Here is a 20,918-nt window from a genome sequence, read left to right as displayed (position 1 = left end):
ATTACAGTCAATTAATCCTCAAAGTCTCTATTTCTTAGCCTTCTCCTTCTTCTCTCTCACCTTTGGAGCAACCAATCTCTCAGACTGACCAAAAACCAGCTTGTGTGGCTTCATGAACTGCGCAACCACGTCCTCGTCAATATTGGCCCTATTGGTCTGATACTCCGTGATGAAGTCAGTCAGAACACCAATACACTCCTTCTTCATCTCTCCACTCAGCACCTCACCAGACTTGTAGCCGTCGTACTGTTTCTTCAAAAACTCATCGTCGTCCTTGAAGAAGGACATGTATTGGTAGGCAATATCCACATCTGGGTCACCTCCCAGCTTTCTGTGGTCCTCGATGGAAACCTGACCACCAGAGAAAGCGTACTTGTTGATCTTCTTCTGGATCTGCTTTGGCGTATCCGTGAGGTAGATGGAGGAAGTTTCGTCACTGGCACTCATCTTGGAGTTGGCACCCTGGAGAGCTGGGAAGAATCTGGAGTGGAGCAACGCTGGCTTGGCATACTTGAGTTTATCTGCGACATCTCTGCAAACTCTGAAGTAAGGATCCTGGTCAATGGCACATGGGATCAAGCAGGGAGTCTTAGGAGGAAGACCCAGCACATCAGGGAAAGACGAAGGGAAGGCTGTTGCGATCTGGATCGAAGCAAAATGTATCTTTCCAATACAATCGGAGTCTTGAAATCCAAACACCGCCTTCGCTGTGGAGGTAGTGATCTGTCTCGAGGTCTTCACAATGTTCTCGTAGAATGGCGAGCACATGTATTCTATGTCAGAGAAGATAAACGTGTTCTCTGGCTTGAAACCAAGGGCAATGATGTCTTTGGCATTCTCATGTGCAAAATGCTTGACGTCGTCAATGGTGAGCTTAGGCTTGAACAAAAACTTCTCATCATCTGTGAGTTCAATCACGAGTGGCACATCAAAGACCTCCTGCAACCACTTAGTAAAACTGAATGGAATAATATGTCCCAAATGCATACCGGCAGATGGTCCACGGCCAGTGTATAGAAAGAAAGGCTCGCCGTGCTCATACAGATCTAAGATCCTGTCGAAATCTCTCTGAGAAAAAAACAAACCCTTCCTAAGATAATGATGAGGTTCTCTACCGGTCACATCTCTGAATCTTTGCAGAGTTTCCTCAGTAATGGCCTTGGTACCGAACTGCTTGATCAGCTTGTCGTAATCGATGACCTGGGCCTTACCGTCAACCACGGCTCCTTCCACCTCCCAGGGAGTAATTTTCTGGTCGTTGCCCAAACTGAGGTTGGCAGTCTCTTTTGCAATTTGTTCAGTCATTTTTGACAAAGTAAGTAAGGAGGACTCTAGTTACGGCTTGTCTTTCAAACAATAACCCTTGTAGTATGCCGGATTTGGTCGACGGTTCGGTGAGGCCAAAATTTGGGGATTTTTGGATTGCGCACAACTATGAGCCATGCCTACGCAGGTGAAAAATATACCAAATACATGACGAACTTTTCTATTTTAACTAGGACAGGGGTACACCAGAAAACCCAGAGGCCACAGAATCTGAGTCTGTGTCATGCCCGCCCTCATCCAGCTCCTCCTCACTGATTTCACTCCAACTGGCGTAGGTTAAGACCCCAAAACCTACCACCACCAACAGGTAACCTAACAGTTGCGAAGACGAAACCTTGATTCCAAAGGCAACCCACTCAAACACACCCACTAACATAATTGTGAGCAGTGATGCCACGGAGGACAGCACGGGAGACGTGAGTGCCATCAACGCAAGGAATGAACAACTGAAACAGATGTTTGACAGTAGAGATGCGAGGATAAGTCCCCATTCTAAAGATGATGCTGGAAACGAAAACCGGTGAATATTCGTCACATGCACCAGTAACAGTGGAATCCATAAGCACGAAAATGTCCAGAATCCGATCACGGACATGGCGAAGTTGGAGAATGTCGCTTGTCGCCTAGCCGATACGGCTGAAGACGGAGGACACATCAGCTTCTTGTACAATACCTCGTAAAACCCGTACAAAACAGCACCGGCCAAAATGATTAAATTTCCCAGAAGTCTGTGAGGATATTTTGAGGAGTCATTGTCGGCGCCTGAACTTCCAGAGTATGCAACCACAAAGACACCCAGAACAGCCACCAACACACTGAGCATTTTCAACCATGAAAACCGCTCGCCCAGATATGGGACTGCAAACGCGTAGGCTGCAAATGCAGAACAGTTGTATATGGCAGTAACATCACTCCCGGTGGAAAGTCCCATGGCCACATACCACGACGATCCTGCTATATTGAGCACAATCATGATGATGAATGCGGATCCCACGGTATGTCTCATTGCCTGCGAAAAGAACATCAAGTAGTACGTTTTCGGGTGTTTGGATACGGATCCCTCATGGTGACGAACCAATGGCGATTTATAGCCAGGAACGTTCTCCTGTGCGGTCAAGTCAGCAGACTCAAAGATATTGCGGTGCTGCGCTTTCACAGAACTGGTGAAGGTCTTTCTGAAGCCCTTCCAAACTTTCCGACCTTGGCGATTATTTCCTTCACGTTCGTGACGTAGCAAGTCTGAGTAGCTTTCGATGGCGTTGTTTCGGTGGGCTTGGAACTTAATGTATGTCTTCCAAGTAGCAACACCGGCCACCTGTAGCGGCCATGTTATCCACCACATACCGTGGGTCATGTATAGAAGTAAAAAAGGCTCTTTGAAATTCGTCGACGAGTACAAGTATGATGTTGACTCTGTTTGAGCCACAAAGGCCACCAACGAGATGATGAACAAAAAAACCACAAACACAATCTTACCGGCCGAATACGCGATATCGCCATTGACGCTCGTTCCTAGACTCGTCGAAGGAGCCAAACCAAAACGAGCGGAGTCATGAGACGGCCTTTCTAGATTGAAACTTTCATCCTGGCCATCTAAGCTCGGGCTCATGAGTGGAGCTCGCAGCGTCTTGTTTGACATGTTGAAGCTCGACAAGGTTCTGCGCCTGTTCAGGAACGGGCCAGACTCTCGGACGATAAGAAAGAAGAAACAAGAAAAAGCCAAAAAAGTTCGCAAACAGCCAAGAGCGTCTCTAAATGACAAAAATCTGCAAAAAAAAGATAATAAATATGAGAAGAAACCTAGCTAATCAGGATTAAAGTGTATTGCTGTTCAGATAAGCTTCCTTCAACACGTCAATTCAGCAGCGTGCAGGACAGAATTTTGGGCCGGTAGTATGGCAGGTGCGCGGGGTTGGTTACCCCTCCTTCAATCTTTGAATAGGGGAATTAAACTTAATATTGTCGGAATGACATAACCCCTCCAGTTCCAATATTCCTATAGTAATGTGAAAATACCCGCGGCGAGGTCTTGATAATACTACTTAAAGCCCCAGATCAGAAGCTCTCAAAGCTTGATAAATAGATGAATTTCCACTACCTTTCATTATTGGTGCACGCACTACTAAAGCTTGTCTCTGCGCACACTTCTTCAAGAGGAGCTCAATTGTCTTGTCTTACCGACGTCTTCTCCTGTACCACGCCATTAGAGTTTTTATGTACCAGCAGAGGCAACAACAACAAAGGCGACAGCCTTTGCAACCCAATGAGGATGATACGCAGGACCAGCAGAGAAAGCAGAAGCATCTGGTGGATCCAGGCACTTCCATGGGCAGATACATGATCAACAGGTCGTTAGGAATAACAAAACAGCCGTTGGGCCAGATGAGGCCACAGATATCATTCCATACTCATCTTGGACCTGTCGGATCATATGCAGCTGATTCTTACATTGATTTGCCTACCAGATTCGTACACTTGGCAATGAACAAGTCGAGACATGCAATACATGCCCTGAAATGGACACCTGATGCCAGAAGAGTCTTGGTGACAAGTCACAGTGGCGAATTCACCCTATGGAATGGTCTAGCATTCAATTTTGAGTCCATCATGCAGGCTCATGATGGTGCGATCTACGCAATCAACTACTCACATTCTGGAGATTGGTTAATCAGTGGAGATCAGATGGGAACAATCAAGTTCTGGCAACCAAATTTCAACAACGTGAACATTTTACCGGGATCACACGAAGATTCCGTGCAGGATCTTGTATTTTCGCCCAATGACTCGAAGTTTGTGAGTTGCTCTGACGATAACACGCTCAAGATATGGAACTTCAACACTGCCACTGAAGAGAGAGTGTTGAAGGGCCACCATTGGGATGTGAAATCGTGCGATTGGCACGACGAGCTTGGACTAATTGTTAGTGGATCCAAGGACAATTTGATAAAACTTTGGGATCCCAGAAAGGGAGAAAGTGTGGCCACTATTCACGATTTCAAGCACACCATCACTGAGTGTAAGTTCAACAACACTGCTAACGGGTCCAAGCGAATGCTAGCTGCCGGTTCAAGAGATCATTCGGCGAGAGTTTTCGATCTACGGACTATGAAGAGTGTCTACAACTTGAGACGTAGCTCTGAAACTGATGCCTCTTCGTTACTATGGAACCCAGTTAATTCTAATATCATATCGGTTGGAGGATATGACGGTTCTCTCTGTACATACTCACTGGATAGACATATTTCGGAGGAATGGTCGCAATCCCTGCAAAACACCTCTGGCCTGGTTGCGATGTCGAAATCTGCAATCTCCATGGCACCAACCCACGAAATGCCGTATGCCCACGAGAAGGCAATCCATGCTATGGGCTATCATCCTCTCGGTAATCTCCTATGTACGACTGGGGCTGACAGAACGGTTCGTTTCTGGGGAAGGTCTAAGCCTGGTGATCCAACTGCTTTCAAAGAGTCATGTTACACTGGTGAGAGTCACAACTGGCACCAGGACAACCATAATGGTAATGGTGATCGCTTTAACGGTGATTCGAACCAGAATAGGGTTCCTGGTCTGAGTCTCGGAGCCAATGGAGGATTACCTGGACTGGGTAGTATACCAGGGTTGAGTTCGTGAAAAAAACTCGCGATTTTCTCGTTGCCATAACCTCTTTTAGAGAGCATTGTATTGATACACCGTATATGAGTATATATGAAACCGCAACCAAAAATAGCCAAAACTCTCGAAAACACAAGTAGAACCCAAAAATGAACTTAACAATATTCAAACATTTTCTGGTCGCAGCGTGCGACTCTTCTATTATCCGTCTTTTTCACGTTGCCCTTGACAACGGTTTGTACAATCCCAGGGTGTAAAATTTCTCCATATTCTCCAAATACGCGACACCAAAGTTCTCCCTATAGTTGGCGACAAAACTGGCTATCTGTCTAAAAACTCCGTCTTCGAAGTAGCCTCTTTTCTCGAGGTTGTTTTCCGGTTCATCGCCAGATCCGTGGTCCGTACCACAATCGTAGATAATTTGTTCGCCAACATTGGTTATACAGAGATAGGCGCACTGGTATTTCTTGAGCTCAGCCTGTGTGATGCTCTCAAAGTTTGACTCGTATTTTTCCACCCTCTGGAAGAAATCTTTCACAGCCGCGTCGCGTGCCAAATGGCGGTAATCTTGGTTCAGGGTTTTGCGCTCTATGTTGTATCTTCTCATTGAAGTATTGGTACACTTGACCTCTAGTATTAGCGAGCGGATATTGGGGGACCTTAACTGTATTTGCTGCGAGATGAATTTTCTTCTCTCTTTTGTGGAGTTGGTAGCGTCAAAAATCCCGATATCCGTCTGGTCGGATTCCAGATCGTCTAGAAGCTGGTTCAAAGCAATGCCAGCAAACTTCTCGCGAAGTTGAAATCCCATCTTGTTATGGAAATCAAACAGATCCGCCCGGTGAAGGGGGCTCTCAGAGAGTTTATACTGGTAGTCCCTGCGGACATCGCCCGCGTTATATATGCTTGTTCTCACTTTGTTGGAAGTAGCAACCGATATATACTCCTTGAGATGTTTTACCATAGTCGACTTGCCAGAAGCTGGGAGTCCAACCAGGGTGATACACCATTTGTCTGGTTTTAATTCCTCAGACTTCTTGGAAAATATGCCTGAAGCACAACATTTCAAATGGTTCAGATAATGCTTATCTGTGAAGCTATGTTTAGCAGCATATTGAGTCTCTCTCTCACTGCTTGAGTCATCAGACAGTATATTTTGGGTGAGAGCATCCGTGTCCTCCTCAGTGTCATCACAAGGATCTGTCTCATCTATCACCGTGTCACTTAGATCAAACCTATTGAAGTGCACATTCAGATCATCGAGCTCGTTATTGATCACGCTCGGAAAAAACTCAGGCGTCAACGAGTACAGCGAGCTCGAGGTGTTGTTTCTTGTAAAAACCGAGTTTATACTAGTTGTGGACTGGCTTCTGGAGGCTGCGACTGACGGCGCTTCAGAGTGCTCCGGAGAGGTGTCTTGCGAAGATGGGTATAGTGTATGCCGATGAAAAGTCATACCAAACCGATTAACAACTCATGTGTCTATAATAGAAAACTCACAAAACCAGAGTTGAGGGGCAGTCCAGAAAGAAAGAAAAAACACCAGAACAGCACAATCCAACCACTCAGACTATGGAGTGGATTAATCCGCTCCTAGACACGTTTTGGCCTTAATTATGGTAGTGCGCAGGTCAATGGTCATGCGCGGGCCGGAATTACCCCTCTTTGTCCAGCGAGAGCTCCGCTTTTCTGAAGAGCCAGATTTGTCTGTGGACCTCTCTTTTCAGATCCACATCTGAGGTTTCCAGAAGTTTAGTGAGCATTTGAAAGTCTCGCGAAGATATGTCCATGCAACTGGACAGAGGGGCGGACAGGATTTGAAGGCCCTTGAAGCGGATGCGTGGGCATCGCTCTCTATACTTCCTATAAATCATGAGTCCGTACACATCTGCGTCCACAAGCGCCCATAAGGGGGTATTTGGGAGCTGTAAACCGATCTTCTGCACAAGCGTTTGTGTCAGACGGTCTGGAAACCCTTTCCCCGTTATGAGGATCGCGTTTTTCGTCCCGTCGCAGAGATATCTGAAAACGGCCTTGGCGAAGTTTATCCGTTAGTACACAGTCGCCTGCATGTAGTTTATCCGGAGCGGGGACGTAAACCTGGATGTTTTAGGTGGTGCACATACCTCTTTTTCGACCACTGCTATGTACTCCACGCCAGGGCCCATCTCAACTGTCAGGTCGAGGTTCTTGGCCAATAAAGGTATCAGAGCTGGCTGTGAGAGAGAAAATTAGTCATATGGCCCGATAAAGGGAACTTCGGTTATTCTTACCCCCATGGACTGGTCAAAAACCATCATTTTGGTGCCTGCACTAAGCTTGAGATTCCCGTATAGGAGCCCTTTTTGGCCCGCAGAGGCATGAAGGTCGTCTTCAGTCACACCTAGAGTGTGCGAAATCGAGCCGATTGCTTCGTTGACGGTCCGTTGGTTTTTGAACAAAGCGACATCCTGGTAGTACACATCACGTCTGGTGCAGTGTTTTCCGTTCCGTAGATTTTCTGCCAAAATTCCTAGAATCCGCACATGAACGGCTTCACAAGTGTTAGTGTACAAAGTAGCTGACGTAATTGGGTCTCAGTTTTTCTTACCAAATTTCCAACATTCGTTTGGGGTATCACCAGGGAACCGCAGCTGCTGAAAAATGTCATTTTTCGAAGACCTAACAAACGTTAATATTCTCGTAAGTATTAGCAAATAATAAGCCTTAACGCACTTTGGAACGGTCTTTATCACAAGTCGTATCTGAGCACCGCTTGATATGCCGTTTTTGATCATGTCCAGAGCCCTGACCAGCTGTGCCTCCAGAGCAATGGGGCTAGTGAGACGTTAGTAGCGGGGAAACCAGCAAATCAGGCCAAAATCTGGTGTTCACGAACTTTCCAGGAGCAGCAGAGAACCCTTTCAAATCAATAGTTCTGGTACTCATGGCAGTGCATGCAATGTTAATTCAAACAACATGCACAATGTGGTACTAAGACCCAGAGCTGAATATAATTACAGGTTAATTGCACAGCCGTGATTTGGTCATGCACGCAAGAACCATGGCAGTGCAATACGACGCCATACGAGGCATGCGGGATGATAAAAGGGCGGAGGAGGCTTTGAATGTTCTTTGCTCCAGCATTAACGGGGCACTATGATTGGAGCATATTGAAATTCGTAGTCTTCTTGACGTCATCAACAGTACCAGCTCTATTGTGCTGATTTCTCACTCCTGCTTCAGCCTCAAAAGTACAGAGCCCGGATATAGCAAGCACTTTATTCGGGAGTGCACGACCAAATGCGCCACCTTTGGGTTCCATCGAACTGCAAGCTCTTTGTCAGTTTAAGTAATCCCGTTTTCGCTGTTCGACACTCTTGTTCCAGCTTCGATCTCGCTTTGTTCTTGTTGCTTTGTTCAATAAATTTAATAGCGCAATGGCTCCAATCAATCCCGAGTTAAGCAAGAGATGGAATTCTTACTGTGCGTTGTGATTACTATTTTTACGGCTGATCCCCTACTAACCATTGCAGATAACACTTCGAATAGTGCCAAATGGGCCTTCTTTGTGTTCTTGATCGTCATCGTGATATTTCTATTTGGTTACACTTTCCTGATCAACGTCAGAAGGATAAAAAGGGGCGCCAAGCCAGTTAGAGGAACCGCATGGATCACTCCCCCTTCCTACCAGCAATCGCAGAGACACTATAACGAGCCTGTCGTAAATCCGGTACCTCCGTATTCGCAAGAGGCTCGTCCCGAAGATGCCGGATACTACGATCAGTCTGGAGTATTCCATGCTAATCCGAACGTGCAGAAGGAGTACGAGTTGAACGGAGGTGTTACGCAAAACGAGACTGGCACGTCCAATATGCCATATCCTGATTCGGCCCACATCAGAAACGATTCACAGTCGCACCAGTATACAAGACCCGCCGGTCCCCCTCCTGGACTTGAGCAAAGGGATTACACGGCGCCACCGAGAGTTTGAAATCAAGGGAACGGTTGAGATTGTTAACTTGGTTGCCCACCAGGAGGGCCATGCTTGATTTTGCGCTTCTTTTTTTTTAATTCGCAAAGAGTTCCCGATGAAATGAATCAATTCGGGATTGGAACGATGTCGGAAGAACTTGAAATTTCTCGGGGCTCTCTGCTTCCGCTGCGACGAATCATCCTGTACACTCTATACACGCTTGAACGAATACTACTGTTCTTTAGGACTGTCACAGGAATGGGCAATTGAGTACGACTCTGTCATAATGTAGATACAAGTAAATAATTTTATGCACATGGTAAAATTTCATCAGTGGATGACATCCAGTGGAGGTATCATCAACAGATTGTCACCGATGGAATGGCTTGAAAGGGCTTGTAAAAGCCTGGAAAGAGTCTGAAAAGAGCCTGTAAAGCCCCAGAAATTTCAACAAGTCGTTAGCAACCTCTCAAACTTCCAAATGACAACTTCAATGGTGATTCTGCTGAAAGTCACTAGGACTCAGGTCATCAACATTCCACTTGCGTATGGGCCTAATCGACAGCTCTGTTGAAGCATTATAATTTTCAAACAACTCGATCCCAGCCCAGCCAATCATTAGCGCATTGTCAGTGCAAAGTGCCGGTGGAGGTGCACACACCTCGTACTGCTTGACCAACCTCGTCTCCAACATCTTCCTGAGTGTCATATTGGAAGCAACTCCGCCAGATACAACCAAGGACCGCACCTTCCTCACCTTGTATTTCTCCACAGAAAGACACAGGTTGACCTTATCAATAATGTGCTCAAAGATGGAGTCTTGGATTTTTGCTCCTAGAGCGCGGCGTATGGAATCGTCAGCTGGTCCTTGAGGATAGTTGGCAGCCATCTGCTCCGAAACTTGCGTGATAAAAGCCGAGAATGAAAAAGCAGTCACATTAGACCTTCCTGGCTTGTTCAGTAGAGGCAACTTGATGTTCAAGTCGACTGGAATTTTGGCATCTTCGGGACTTTCTGCAAGTAGCTCTTCCAAAGCTTTGCCAATCATATTGCCTCTAATACCTATCCGTCTGGCACATTTGTCCAGAGCATCTCCAGCTGAAATATCACGTGTGTTTAGAAGGATCTCGTGATCCAATAAATCGTTCGAAAGCACCAACATGGTGTGGCCTCCACTGGCTAACAGTGTGAGGAACGGATATGCAGGCTTTTGGCCATTCGATTCTAACCGTGGTGTCAATAAATGTGCTAGCAAATGGTTCACCCCGATAAAACGTGATCCCCAAGCAATTGCTAGGCCCTTTGCCACGTCGATTCCGGCACTTAACGAGCCAGCCATTCCGGGTCCATGAGTTACACATACAAGTTCGGGGCTGTTGGTCTTGTCTAGTCCGTTGTCCTTCAACACCTGAGCTATCAGCGGCGGAAGAGACTGCTGGATATGCACGTGAGCATCTGTAGGAATCACACCTCCTGCTTCTCGGGAATCTAGCGTGGACTTCATGTTGGCAAGCACCCTGGGCGGCTGGTTGGGGTCGAACCGATCTAACAAGGCAACGCAGGCATCATCGCACGAAGTTTCAACAGAAAGAACCTTGTAGTTGCGAAAGCCCAAATAACTGGTAAATTCTCTCGGTATTAGCCTTTTTTTCACTCGAAACATTGGGTTTGGCGGGTTCAGGCTGACGTAAATGGAGTGGTAAGCTTTCCATTTAGAGAGTGCTATCTACTTTTCACCCGATGAGCTGCTCGGCTGGATATGGCTTGAATCCGTTTACGGCCTAACTCCGGGCCAGAACGGTTATACTGAGGTATGAAACCGATAATTCCATGATAAATGTGTTGCACTATTCCAAATTGCTCAATCATCCACGTTGGTGGTATTTTTTGGGTGCTAAATAGCCAATTGTTGTGGCTATCCTATCGTTTTGTCTTGCGTATACCTCGGCCCGCCAGCGTAATCCCTATCACCAAAATCTGTAATCCCACACAAGCCGAGGTCACTTTCACAAGCCAACCAGTCCTTTCAACAAAGCAGAAGAACAAGCCAAATATTATAGAACAGCATACCCGGGGCAAAGATACACCCGTGGATATCATAGACAACCCCACCAAGAACTGAAATCCGGGTAATGCTACTGGGCCTGTGCCTCAGCTGATCAAACTCACGCTTCTCTCTGACCAGATGACCGAATCACTCTCTTCCAGCATACCCATAGGTTATGACCAAGGAATACCGTCTCCGATCACTCTGGAAGACTCTAAGACTGCAAACAACAATGACACACACACGCCGTTGCTATACAGTTTCCTGGCAGGAGGCTTTGGGGGAGCTGTCGGTGATTCAGTGATGCATTCTCTGGATACGGTAAAGACCCGTCAACAAGCCGCCCCGAATATAGCCAAATACAAGAGCATGATACCCGCATATTCGACGATTTTCACCCAGGAAGGCTTCAGACGCGGTTTGTATGGCGGATATACGGCTGCGATGCTAGGGTCGTTTCCTAGCGCAGCCACCTTTTTCATCACATACGAGTCGATGAAAAGACTCATGATAGATCGCTTCGGTATAAACGACACAGTTTCCTTTTTGACTGCTGGATTTCTCGGTGACTTGGCCTCGAGCATTTTCTACGTTCCCTCCGAGGTTTTGAAGACTAGATTACAACTCCAGGGAAAGTACAATAACCCTCATTTCAACTCGGGCTACAACTATCACGGGCTCACCGATGCTATCAAGACTATAGTGAGGCAGGAGGGCTGGCAAACGCTGTTTTTTGGCTACAGAGCCACATTAGTGAGAGACCTGCCGTTTTCGGCATTACAGTTTGCATTCTATGAAAAGTTCAGAAGCTGGGCATACTATTTATCACCAAACGAGACCACCGACGACAACCTCTCGGTGACACTTGAGCTCGCTACGGGAGGAGCTGCAGGTGGTTTGGCTGGAACATTGACAACACCTCTGGATGTAATCAAGACGAGAATTCAGACGCAATCGACATCTTCGATGGGATCGAGCAAACCAGAGCACCTGTCGTCGCCCTCCATCATGAGAGGACTGACTCTGGTGTATCGTGCCAATGGGTTCACGGCCCTGTTTGCTGGTGTGGGTCCAAGGTTTATCTGGACGAGTGTCCAGAGCAGTGTGATGCTGTTTCTGTACCAGCTTTCGTTAAAGAACCTAGAAGACACCTTTGGGTCCAAGGGCTCCACTATGTCTGCATAAAGGATGCGTTCTGATAGCAGTCATCGATCATCATATACATGTACATAAATGAAATGAATCGTTTGATTGGTTGTTCAGCTGTTTGGGTAGAAAGAAGAGATGCGGTTTTATCGTCTGTTTTCTCATTTGCATGTCGTAGACCAACTCCACGAACTGAGACGTTTGGTCCAACAGTCTCAGCATCTCTCGAACACCTTGTAGAGACCAGGAAGATTTGCAATTTCAACAACATCGCGTGTAGAGTCCGTGGTAGCCAAGAACCTTCTTTTGACCACTGGAAATACCACATCCTCCAACAAACTAGATACGGTTTTGTGCTTCTCGGTAATCTCCTCGCGACTTTCCTCGGGCACATCCTCTATGAGAGGCAGTGATTCAGGAATATAGAGAAGAGCAATTTGCTTGAGAATACCGGAGAGGCACTCCTTTTCATTGGACCAGTCCACTTTTGTGCCGATTCTGAAGAAGAATAGAGGTAGCTTGCTTAGTGGAGGAACGTAACCTTTGAGAAGAAGCGGCAAAGTCAATAGCTTAGGGTTGTTGGGATCAGATGTGTCCAATGAGATGGAGAAGTACTCTTTCAACATATCGGTCATTTTGACTAGCACCGATATGATATCTTCGATATCTGGCAACTGCTTTAGCTTAGAAATCTCCAAAAGATGGGTATCATTGTAGACTTTAGCTAGAAGACTTCGTATATCCAAATCTGTCTCGGACTGAAGCAAGATTCTCCCAAAATTGTTAAAATCAGACAGTCCAATCTGGTAAAAAAGATCATTGCACACTGCAGCATAATCTACCAAAAAAAGCTTCACATCGTATTGGACGCAAAGTAATCGTCTGTATTCATCCACAACACCAACGAAGGTATGTTTGGAAAACATTTCCGTCAATTCGGAGTGAGTCTTGGACTCCACCTCTTTTCGTAACTCCATCACACTGGTGAGCTTTACACCTATTCTCTCTCTGTCATTAACCAAGAGATCGGTTGTTGGCAAAACATCAGCCTCCGAAACTTCTATCACGCCCTCCACCAGGTCTATTGAAGATTGGTCGATGTTAGTATCACCACGCCTATTCAACCTCGAGCTCACCTGCGAGTTTACCTGCGATCGGTTCAGGAAGGAAGTGATCTTCTCCTGAGACTCATCTGTTCTCACCAGTTTGTTATCTCTCCTCTTGAACTCTTGAAGCTGCGATATCGAACGGACTCTTGTCGGCTGGTCCACGATCTCACTGATATCAGATCCCTGACGTTTCGAGTTATGCAACACCTGCTGCGTCAGGAAAGTCCTGGTCGAATCCAGGCCAGACAGCTTTTCTTGTATCGAGGAACATATATGCTGGAATATTTCCTCCTCATAGAGAAATCGCACTTCTCTTTTGGTAGGATGGACATTCACATCCACGTTGGCTGGGTCTATCTCCAGACTTAAGTATATGAAGGGTCTTTGGCCCTTTGGAAGAAACGCCGAATATAACTCGAAAATTGCGCGTTTCAGAGGATCACAAGCAACCAACCGTCCGTTGATGAAAAATACCGGAGCAATCACCTTCTTATTGGTATAGTTCGAGTTCGTTATCTGACCAATGCATTTGCGCAAACCAGCCTGTTCCAGGCCAGCTATGGAAATCTCCATTATATTATTGGCCACAGTGGCCCCAAACACTGCTCTGATACGGTCCTTAATGTTCTGTGAGTTTCGCGTAGATACCGAAGCGAATGTGTCTCCTATCTTTTTGCAGGAAAGACTCACACCTTCGGTGTGAATAGCATATCTGCCAACAACATCCAGGATTTTGGCATATTCTTCACCGGGCGACCGAATGGCTCTCAGACGTGATGGCACATTAAAAAAAAGATCCTCAACAGTTATCTGGGTCCCGTCTTTACCTGCCGTTGGTTTGGGATCAGATGACTCTTTTGGCTTGGGCGCAACCAACCTCCCATCCGAATACGTGCACTTCCAAGCGCAAGCAGACGCCCTTGTCTTTGTCACAACTGAAAGATGAGCTATATGTGAAATACTGGCCAGAGCTTCACCTCGGAAGCCGTAAGTAGCAATGCTATCCAGGTCCTCAAACTTCTCCAGTTTCGAGGTGGTGAATCGTTCACACAAGATAGGCAAATCTTCCTTGTTGATTCCAGATCCGTTGTCTGTTATCTGTAAAATCTTGAGACCACCTTCTTTCACTTGAACCTCCACTGAAGTTGAGTTCGCATCAATTGCATTCTCTAGAAGTTCTTTCAATGCGTTCGAAGGCCCGATAATGATCTCTCCAGCAGCAATCCTATTAACAACAGACGCAGCCAGAGGCTGAACAGGTTAGTTTAGTGTAAAATACAAGAAATGGGATTTGGGACAGTTCTTACTCTTATTCTTCGGGTCTCCGGGTCTGTTCCGGTCATGGTTAGTGGAGAAGTTGAGATCTTGGTTGCCATCCTGGTCGCGAGGTCTTTATCATGAGGTTCGCGTTTAATGTGCGATGCTCAATCTTGCGCCGCACAGACGGGAGATAGACGGTCACTGCCTGTTACTAGTATAATGTACACACAATATCAATCCCCAATACTCTCACAGAAACGACTCCGTGATATTGAACCTCTCAATCAGCCCTTGCCAATCGCTGTAGTCCAACCTGAAGATAATCTGGCTCTTTTTGATTTCTCCGCGCCGTTTCTTCTTCAACTCTTCGAGAACTCCAGGACTGGCCTCTTGCAAGGCAGGCACCCCATCTTCATCTTGAAGCAGAGTCAAAAGTCCGTGCGAGATCAGGAAACTAGTGTAGAAGAGGTTTTCCACAGAACGCGCAAATGACGTAGGGTCGATCATGAACTTGAAGAAGTTGATTTGCTGACCGTGGGCCTTATTATGGAGCACTTGATAAGATCTCTCCACGTTCTTCGATGTCTCTTTGTCCTCATTTGGCTTGACATCTGCTGCCGAAAGGGCTGTGGCACGTACAGTCTCTCCATTGGCATCTTCAGCCTGACGAGGCTTCAGATTTCGCGTTTTCTGCTCGATCTGAAGGGTTCCTTGAAGGAACTCGGTAGTAGCTGCCCTTCGACTGGTTCGACTGTACAAAGCACCGAGCTTCAGCCAGTTAAAATCGTTGTTGAACTTGCGGTCATTTCGCTCAACCGTCTGTTCATATTCCTCCTCGTCTTGTCCATTTGTCTGCAAAAATGCAGTGATCTTTGCGACGAAATCCTTGAAGTCCAGTCCCCGTTCACTGGCACCTAAGCGCAAGTTCCTCGTTGCAAGAACGGCCTGGTATCCTATCTGTTTTAAAGTGGCAGAGTCAGTTGCCATTATAGCCGATCCCTGGCTCCTCCGCATCTGGGAGAAGAGCTGGTTCGCTTTGGTGATGTTTTCGCTGACTAGCTTCACACCTCCTACTCGTGCGATTTCTGCGTTTTGGCCTGAAAAGTGTTAGTTTACGTCAGAAATCCATATAAGACCAAAACAATTGATGCTTACCTTTTATTTCATGCTGTAGCTTGTTATAGCTCACTTTGAGATCAACTGCTTGGTCAAAATGGCTTGCTTCTTGTTCTTCTTCGCTTTCATCTTCCTCGCTACTGTCTTCATCGTCATCAGAGCTGCTCCCACTGTCACTGCCACTATCACTGTCATTGTTGTCATCACTGCTATCACTGCTATCACTTTTCGTGTTTTCTGTCGGGCTCTCTCGTGTGTTTGTTCCATTGCTTGTTGGTACAGCCACGGGTCTGGCCGCAGTCTGTCGCAGTTCAGCAGCCTTCTCCAGCTTTATCCTTTTAGCCGCGCTAAAGGAATCTGTTGGCACTCTCTTTTCAGCTTTCATTTGAGTATTGGAAGCTGTGGAACTTTGTTGTGAGTAAAGCATTGGTAAGACGGTGTTACTGATTAAAAACGTTTAGGCTGATACGCGTCGTGCTTGATCGGTTTTCCGGAAGTCACGTGACAAATTTCACTTTGAAGACAGATATCCTCGAGTTTTAATAATTTACAGAGTGCTGAATGACGGTTAAATAATTTGGAAACGGCCGAAGCTACAAAAGCAGTATCTGGAAAAGATTACTCAGGATTTCCTGTTCAAGCTCCCGAGGTCTTCGTAATAATCTCAAGAAGACGGTTGGGGATGATGTGATGAACCGGGAAGCCCTTCTCAAGATCATCCGTAGCGAAAGCACAGCTTTTCATGTCTTTTTGGACTACTTCGGACTCAGGAGAGATATCAAAGTCGAAAATGTCCATGGGAAGTCCAATTGTGGTACATGAATTTGGAATATCGACAATGCCTGCAACGTGACCTTGGATAGGAGCGGTGGAGAGCAAAAGATAGATCTGGTAGTCGTTGTAACCGTAACGTCTCAAGTATTCAATGACCCTGAGGCATGTCTCACGATAGGCAACTGTGGTGTCCAGACAAAACTGCTTTCCAGTCTCATCTACGGAGAAGCCCTCAAAAGTGAGGTATCTGTTGGGACCATAATGAGGCTCAACAGGTCCTGGGAGATACATTGGACTTTTCATGTTCATTTTGGACATCCCTCCCTTTATGACTGAGCATTTCAGAGTGATACAACCATTCATTTCTATGGCTCCACAGAACGAAATCTCACCATCTCCCTGGGAAAAGTGCAAATCACCAACAGAGAGGTTAGCTCCTTTGACGTGGACCGGCAGATACACTTTCGACCCTCTTGAAAGATTTTTGATATCGCAATTTCCCCCATTCTCTGGACGGCCAGGAATAGTCCGCGCACCTTCAGCAGCAACCTTCTTTGCAATATCACTATCGGCTAAGGAACCAGCGAATGTGTTTTCAATACATGGTGGGTTTGCAACGATGAATTCGGAATGTGGGTTATCAAGGACAACCTGTTTCTCTCTGGAGTTCCATTCCTCTAGCACCTCCGCACTAGGAGCCGTTCCAATGATTCCAGGGTGGATAAGCCCTGCAAATCTTACCCCAGGTAGATGGCGGGAACTGCAATGGATGCCTTCGAAATCAAACACTGCTTTGGCTGCCTTTGGATAGAACTTGTCCAGAAAGCCCCCACCATTCTCTTTGGCAAATACTCCACAGTAACCCCAGGGGCTTCTGTCAAGGGGTTGAACGTCTTGGATTTCAACAACCAGAACATCTCCTGGTTCAGCAGATTCAACCGCAAAAGGTCCAGACAGATAATGGATCCTGGTCAGATCACAGTACTTGATGTCGTCAGCAGAGTCGTTGTTTTTGATCTGGCCTCCAGTCCATTCAAAACATTCAATTTTGTACGGCTTGTTCTGTTCCATTGTGTAACATGCGGGGATATCTGGGTGCCATCTGTTGTGTATCCCTGGTTGTTCAAAGGCAGGTTTGTCAAGGTCCACCGAGACGATGGTTGGGATTGGTTCTCCGTAGGCCATGGTTGAGAAGTTGACTAAAATCGTAGAAGACCTCGAATTCGAGATAGAAAGGCTTGTGTTGTTTATTGTCCCTTATTTAATCAATACTGTTCTCGAGAAATGAAAAATATACCGGGCAACAAACTGTGCCAACCCCTTCAAATCAGCACGGCTCGGTTGCTGCTTATCAGTCGCCGCACCTAAGGGCGTTATCAGATAGCCCACCGGCGGGGAATACTTTTGGCGATGAGCAGAGTGGGGGGTGGAGGGGTGCGGTCTGATCCTGGCGCCCCAGAAGAAGTTTGGGGACGAAATGTTTTGGGTGGTGAAAGTGGTATATTATTTTCCGGTTATGACATATAGAATATGAGAATGTCTGTCAGACCGCACTCACCAAATGTGCTGTTTTGGAGAGATTTGTCTGTTGTGAGTGTCGATCAGTTCTGAGAGTTGATTCCGTCATGCGGAATAATGGATGCCTTATGCGTCAAGATAACGTCTCAAGGTAACTGCAACCGTCAAGTTTCCGCGCGGTGACCCGTTTATGGATCGGATCTCGGATTAAACAAGGTTATTTCTGGGGAAACTGGGAGCGCGTGGCTTGGCAACTCAGTGCGATGCACATTTGTACTACATACTGGTCAGCATTGGCATGGGATCAGCTGTGGACAGGCAGGACTATTTTGCATTTTTTGTGACTCTGGACCTTCCCAAATATTGTGACACTCGCAACCTTAGACACTTGGCTTCCTTGATTTTTCCTAAAGCTTCCTCGCACACAGTTGCCTGTTGCAATTTCGGTTTGAGTTTAAGATCAAGCTTCTTCAAGGGACCGAATTGCCGCTTCAGGAGGTGTTCTGATGGGACGAATCGCGAATTTCCACATTTGGGAATTTCAATGTTACTCATTATGACATGCATCTACTGAACAATTCCAGATAGCGCGTTAGTCGTTCATACTTTGAGAAACCAATCGGGTAATCAAGTGGGCCACCAATAGGCATCGCATTTCCCAGCCGCATCGTTTAGGTTCATGACAAATAGCACATATCGCAGCACCTTATGTTCGGGTGTTTTAACTCGTGGAATCCGATTTGCAACCAGATTTGTACCTCCTAGTGGGCGGGAAGGTGGAGGTAGCGTCTTTGGAAAGAACAGTATGATACCTGTCTCAAAGCCCGAGCGATAAGGAAAGGGTCTTCAATTCTGAGATACTTTTTTGGCTTTGTTGCTAATTGGTCTATAAGCGTTTTATACTACGGGAAGTATTTATGCGCCAATAAATCCGTAAGTAAATTCACTATTACCTCAATTCTATGGAGATTATACCTAGACATCTTTCTGATTTTTCATGGTCGAAATCCACCCAATTCTCCCACAAGCTTATGGCTATGGCTATGTCATGGGTTTGGGTGCTGCCTTTGCCCTGCTAATGATCGGAGTCACTTTCATCCTCTCTAAATACGTCGGAGAACACCAGGACTCTGAGCATTTCTCAACTGCCTCAAGATCCGTCAAAACGGGTCTTATTTCTTCGGCAGTGGTCAGTTCCTGGACTTGGCCTGGAACACTTCTGACCAGTTCTGGTATGGCGTATAATTATGGAGTTTGTGGCAGTACTTGGTATGCATTTGCATTCACCATCCAGATCACATTCTTCTCGGTGATCGCTTTAGAAGTAAAGAGAAAGTCCCCTGGTGCTCACACAGTCGTTGAGGTCATAAAAGCCCGCTTCGGCCCCGTTGCCCATTGGGTCTTTCTATTTTACGGCCTTGGTACCAACGTCATCATCTCGGCCATGCTGTTACTCGGAGGTTGCCAGGCCATCTCGGTCGTCACCGGAATGCACATAGTAGCGGCCTCCATGCTGTTGCCATTGGGAGTTTGGGCATATACAGTCACTGGAGGGTTGAAATCCACGTTTTTGTCGGATTGGATCCATTCCGTGATCATATATATCATTATCCTCACCACTGTGTTTGTGGCATATTGCGGCTCATCCAAAATAGGCTCCATTGATAGAATGTACGATCTGCTCACCGCTGTTTCAAAAACACACCCATCTGCTGGTCACGAAGGCAGCTACTTGACATTCTCCAATAGAATCGCTCTATTCAACGGCTGGAACATAGTTGTTGGTGGGTTCTCCACCGTTTTCTGTGATCCATCCTACGGACAGAAGGCCATTGCTGCCAAACCTCTGGCTGCCATGAAGGGATACTTTGCCGGCGGGATCTGCTGGTTGATCATCCCATGGGCTCTTGGGACCGCTGCTTCTCTATCGTGTTTGGCTCTTATGTCAGACCCTGGTTCTCCAACATATCCTGATCCAGTTCCAACCACTCTGGTCAACGAAGGAATCCCAATGCTTTATGGAATGTTTGACTTGATGGGAAAGCCGGGAGCAGCAGCTGGTATGCTTATGGTGTGGCTAGCCGCAACTTCAGCCACTTCCTCGGAGCTGATCGGTTTCTCTTCGGTCATGACCTATGACGTCTACCGCACCTATATCAAGCCTGATGCCACTGGGAAAGAGCTAGTTAAAGTTTCCCATATCTTTGTTACCTTTTTCGCCATTGCAATGGGGGCATTGACCGTGGTCTTCAACTATATCGGAATCACAATTTCATGGATAATCACGTTCATCGGCATCGCGCTGGGACCAGCCGTGTTTGCCATTACCCTGGCTCTTTTCTGGAGAAAAACCACAGCTCTAGGAATGATTGTGGGACCTGTTCTCTCCACAATCATCGCCATTATTGGCTGGTGTGTTTCCGCAAAGACGCTCTACGGTGCTGTTAACAAAGACACTCTTGGAGAGCAGTACTCATGTGCAGTGGGAAATTTCGTGGGAATGTTCGGATCTCTCATTCTCATAGTGGGCATTTCGCTCATCAAGCCAGATGCAGAGCCATATGACTTCTCGCAGCTCAACTCTCACTTTATTCTGGGTGACGACGCAACCACTGAAGAATTCGAAAAGACTCATTTCAACTCTCCAGAGGAGGAGAAGAAGCTCAAGCGCGCTTCCACAATCGCCATTGTGGTCTCCTTTGTCATCTTCTTCATCCTGATCTTCCTCGTTCCGATGCCCATGTATGGCCAGAACTATATCTTTTCAAAGAAGTTCTTTAGGGGCTGGGTCATCGTCATCATGATCTGGCTCATTCTGGCTGCATGCTTCATCATATTCTATCCAATATATGAGAGCAGAGAGGTGTTGGTCACGCTGTATAAGGTTATGTCTGGCAAGCAGGCTGCCAAGGAACCGATTTTGCTTTCCGCGCAGAACACTCGGCAGGATTCTGATGAGAAGAATGTTGCTCTGGTAGATGTCAAGACAGAGGATGTTGTGAGTTAAACTGGACGGACCAGCGAGCAGGTGAGTTCATTATCAGGTCGGTATTCA

General features: G+C 46.5%; 11 protein-coding genes across 11 annotated transcripts; 4 read left to right on the top strand and 7 right to left on the bottom strand.

The window, feature by feature from the left end:
- Positions 1 to 27: 27 nt before the first annotated feature.
- KUCA_T00003460001 (uncharacterized protein) lies at positions 28 to 1,305 on the bottom strand (the record flags this gene model as incomplete). The annotated part of the gene is made up of 1 exon (XM_022601877.1): positions 28 to 1,305. One exon carries the CDS (start codon positions 1,303 to 1,305, stop codon positions 28 to 30), a length of 1,278 nt encoding a protein of 425 aa, XP_022459476.1.
- A 190-nt stretch (positions 1,306 to 1,495) lies between these two features.
- Positions 1,496 to 2,965, bottom strand: KUCA_T00003459001 (uncharacterized protein; the record flags this gene model as incomplete). Its single annotated transcript, XM_022601876.1, has 1 exon — positions 1,496 to 2,965. One exon carries the CDS (start codon positions 2,963 to 2,965, stop codon positions 1,496 to 1,498), a length of 1,470 nt encoding a protein of 489 aa, XP_022459475.1.
- Positions 2,966 to 3,540: 575 nt separating this feature from the next.
- KUCA_T00003458001 (uncharacterized protein) lies at positions 3,541 to 4,956 on the top strand (the record flags this gene model as incomplete). Its single annotated transcript, XM_022601875.1, has 1 exon — positions 3,541 to 4,956. One exon carries the CDS (start codon positions 3,541 to 3,543, stop codon positions 4,954 to 4,956), a length of 1,416 nt encoding a protein of 471 aa, XP_022459474.1.
- A 196-nt stretch (positions 4,957 to 5,152) lies between these two features.
- Positions 5,153 to 6,394, bottom strand: KUCA_T00003457001 (uncharacterized protein; the record flags this gene model as incomplete). Its single annotated transcript, XM_022601873.1, has 1 exon — positions 5,153 to 6,394. The coding sequence occupies one exon, from the start codon at positions 6,392 to 6,394 to the stop codon at positions 5,153 to 5,155; it is 1,242 nt and encodes a 413-aa protein (XP_022459473.1).
- A 1,995-nt stretch (positions 6,395 to 8,389) lies between these two features.
- KUCA_T00003456001 (uncharacterized protein) lies at positions 8,390 to 8,911 on the top strand (the record flags this gene model as incomplete). The annotated part of the gene is made up of 1 exon (XM_022601872.1): positions 8,390 to 8,911. The coding sequence occupies one exon, from the start codon at positions 8,390 to 8,392 to the stop codon at positions 8,909 to 8,911; it is 522 nt and encodes a 173-aa protein (XP_022459472.1).
- Positions 8,912 to 9,383: 472 nt separating this feature from the next.
- Positions 9,384 to 10,556, bottom strand: KUCA_T00003455001 (uncharacterized protein; the record flags this gene model as incomplete). The annotated part of the gene is made up of 1 exon (XM_022601871.1): positions 9,384 to 10,556. One exon carries the CDS (start codon positions 10,554 to 10,556, stop codon positions 9,384 to 9,386), a length of 1,173 nt encoding a protein of 390 aa, XP_022459471.1.
- Positions 10,557 to 11,078: 522 nt separating this feature from the next.
- On the top strand, positions 11,079 to 12,125 carry KUCA_T00003454001 (uncharacterized protein; the record flags this gene model as incomplete). The annotated part of the gene is made up of 1 exon (XM_022601870.1): positions 11,079 to 12,125. The coding sequence occupies one exon, from the start codon at positions 11,079 to 11,081 to the stop codon at positions 12,123 to 12,125; it is 1,047 nt and encodes a 348-aa protein (XP_022459470.1).
- A 176-nt stretch (positions 12,126 to 12,301) lies between these two features.
- Positions 12,302 to 14,571, bottom strand: KUCA_T00003453001 (uncharacterized protein; the record flags this gene model as incomplete). The annotated part of the gene is made up of 2 exons (XM_022601869.1): positions 12,302 to 14,446; positions 14,503 to 14,571. 2 exons carry the CDS (start codon positions 14,569 to 14,571, stop codon positions 12,302 to 12,304), a joined length of 2,214 nt encoding a protein of 737 aa, XP_022459469.1.
- Positions 14,572 to 14,704: 133 nt separating this feature from the next.
- KUCA_T00003452001 (uncharacterized protein) lies at positions 14,705 to 15,998 on the bottom strand (the record flags this gene model as incomplete). Its single annotated transcript, XM_022601868.1, has 2 exons — positions 14,705 to 15,552; positions 15,611 to 15,998. The coding sequence occupies 2 exons, from the start codon at positions 15,996 to 15,998 to the stop codon at positions 14,705 to 14,707; spliced, it is 1,236 nt and encodes a 411-aa protein (XP_022459468.1).
- A 209-nt stretch (positions 15,999 to 16,207) lies between these two features.
- On the bottom strand, positions 16,208 to 17,530 carry KUCA_T00003451001 (uncharacterized protein; the record flags this gene model as incomplete). Its single annotated transcript, XM_022601867.1, has 1 exon — positions 16,208 to 17,530. The coding sequence occupies one exon, from the start codon at positions 17,528 to 17,530 to the stop codon at positions 16,208 to 16,210; it is 1,323 nt and encodes a 440-aa protein (XP_022459467.1).
- Positions 17,531 to 18,860: 1,330 nt separating this feature from the next.
- On the top strand, positions 18,861 to 20,870 carry KUCA_T00003450001 (uncharacterized protein; the record flags this gene model as incomplete). Its single annotated transcript, XM_022601866.1, has 1 exon — positions 18,861 to 20,870. One exon carries the CDS (start codon positions 18,861 to 18,863, stop codon positions 20,868 to 20,870), a length of 2,010 nt encoding a protein of 669 aa, XP_022459466.1.
- Positions 20,871 to 20,918: the final 48 nt, after the last annotated feature.

The sequence above is a fragment of the Kuraishia capsulata genome, genomic scaffold (genome assembly GCF_000576695.1).
Source record: "Kuraishia capsulata CBS 1993 genomic scaffold, Kuraishia_capsulata_scaffold_4, whole genome shotgun sequence".
Taxonomy (NCBI): Eukaryota; Fungi; Ascomycota; class Pichiomycetes; order Pichiales; family Pichiaceae; genus Kuraishia; species Kuraishia capsulata.
Note: the sequence above shows the minus strand (reverse complement) of the source record. Positions and strands in the feature narration are given on the sequence as shown.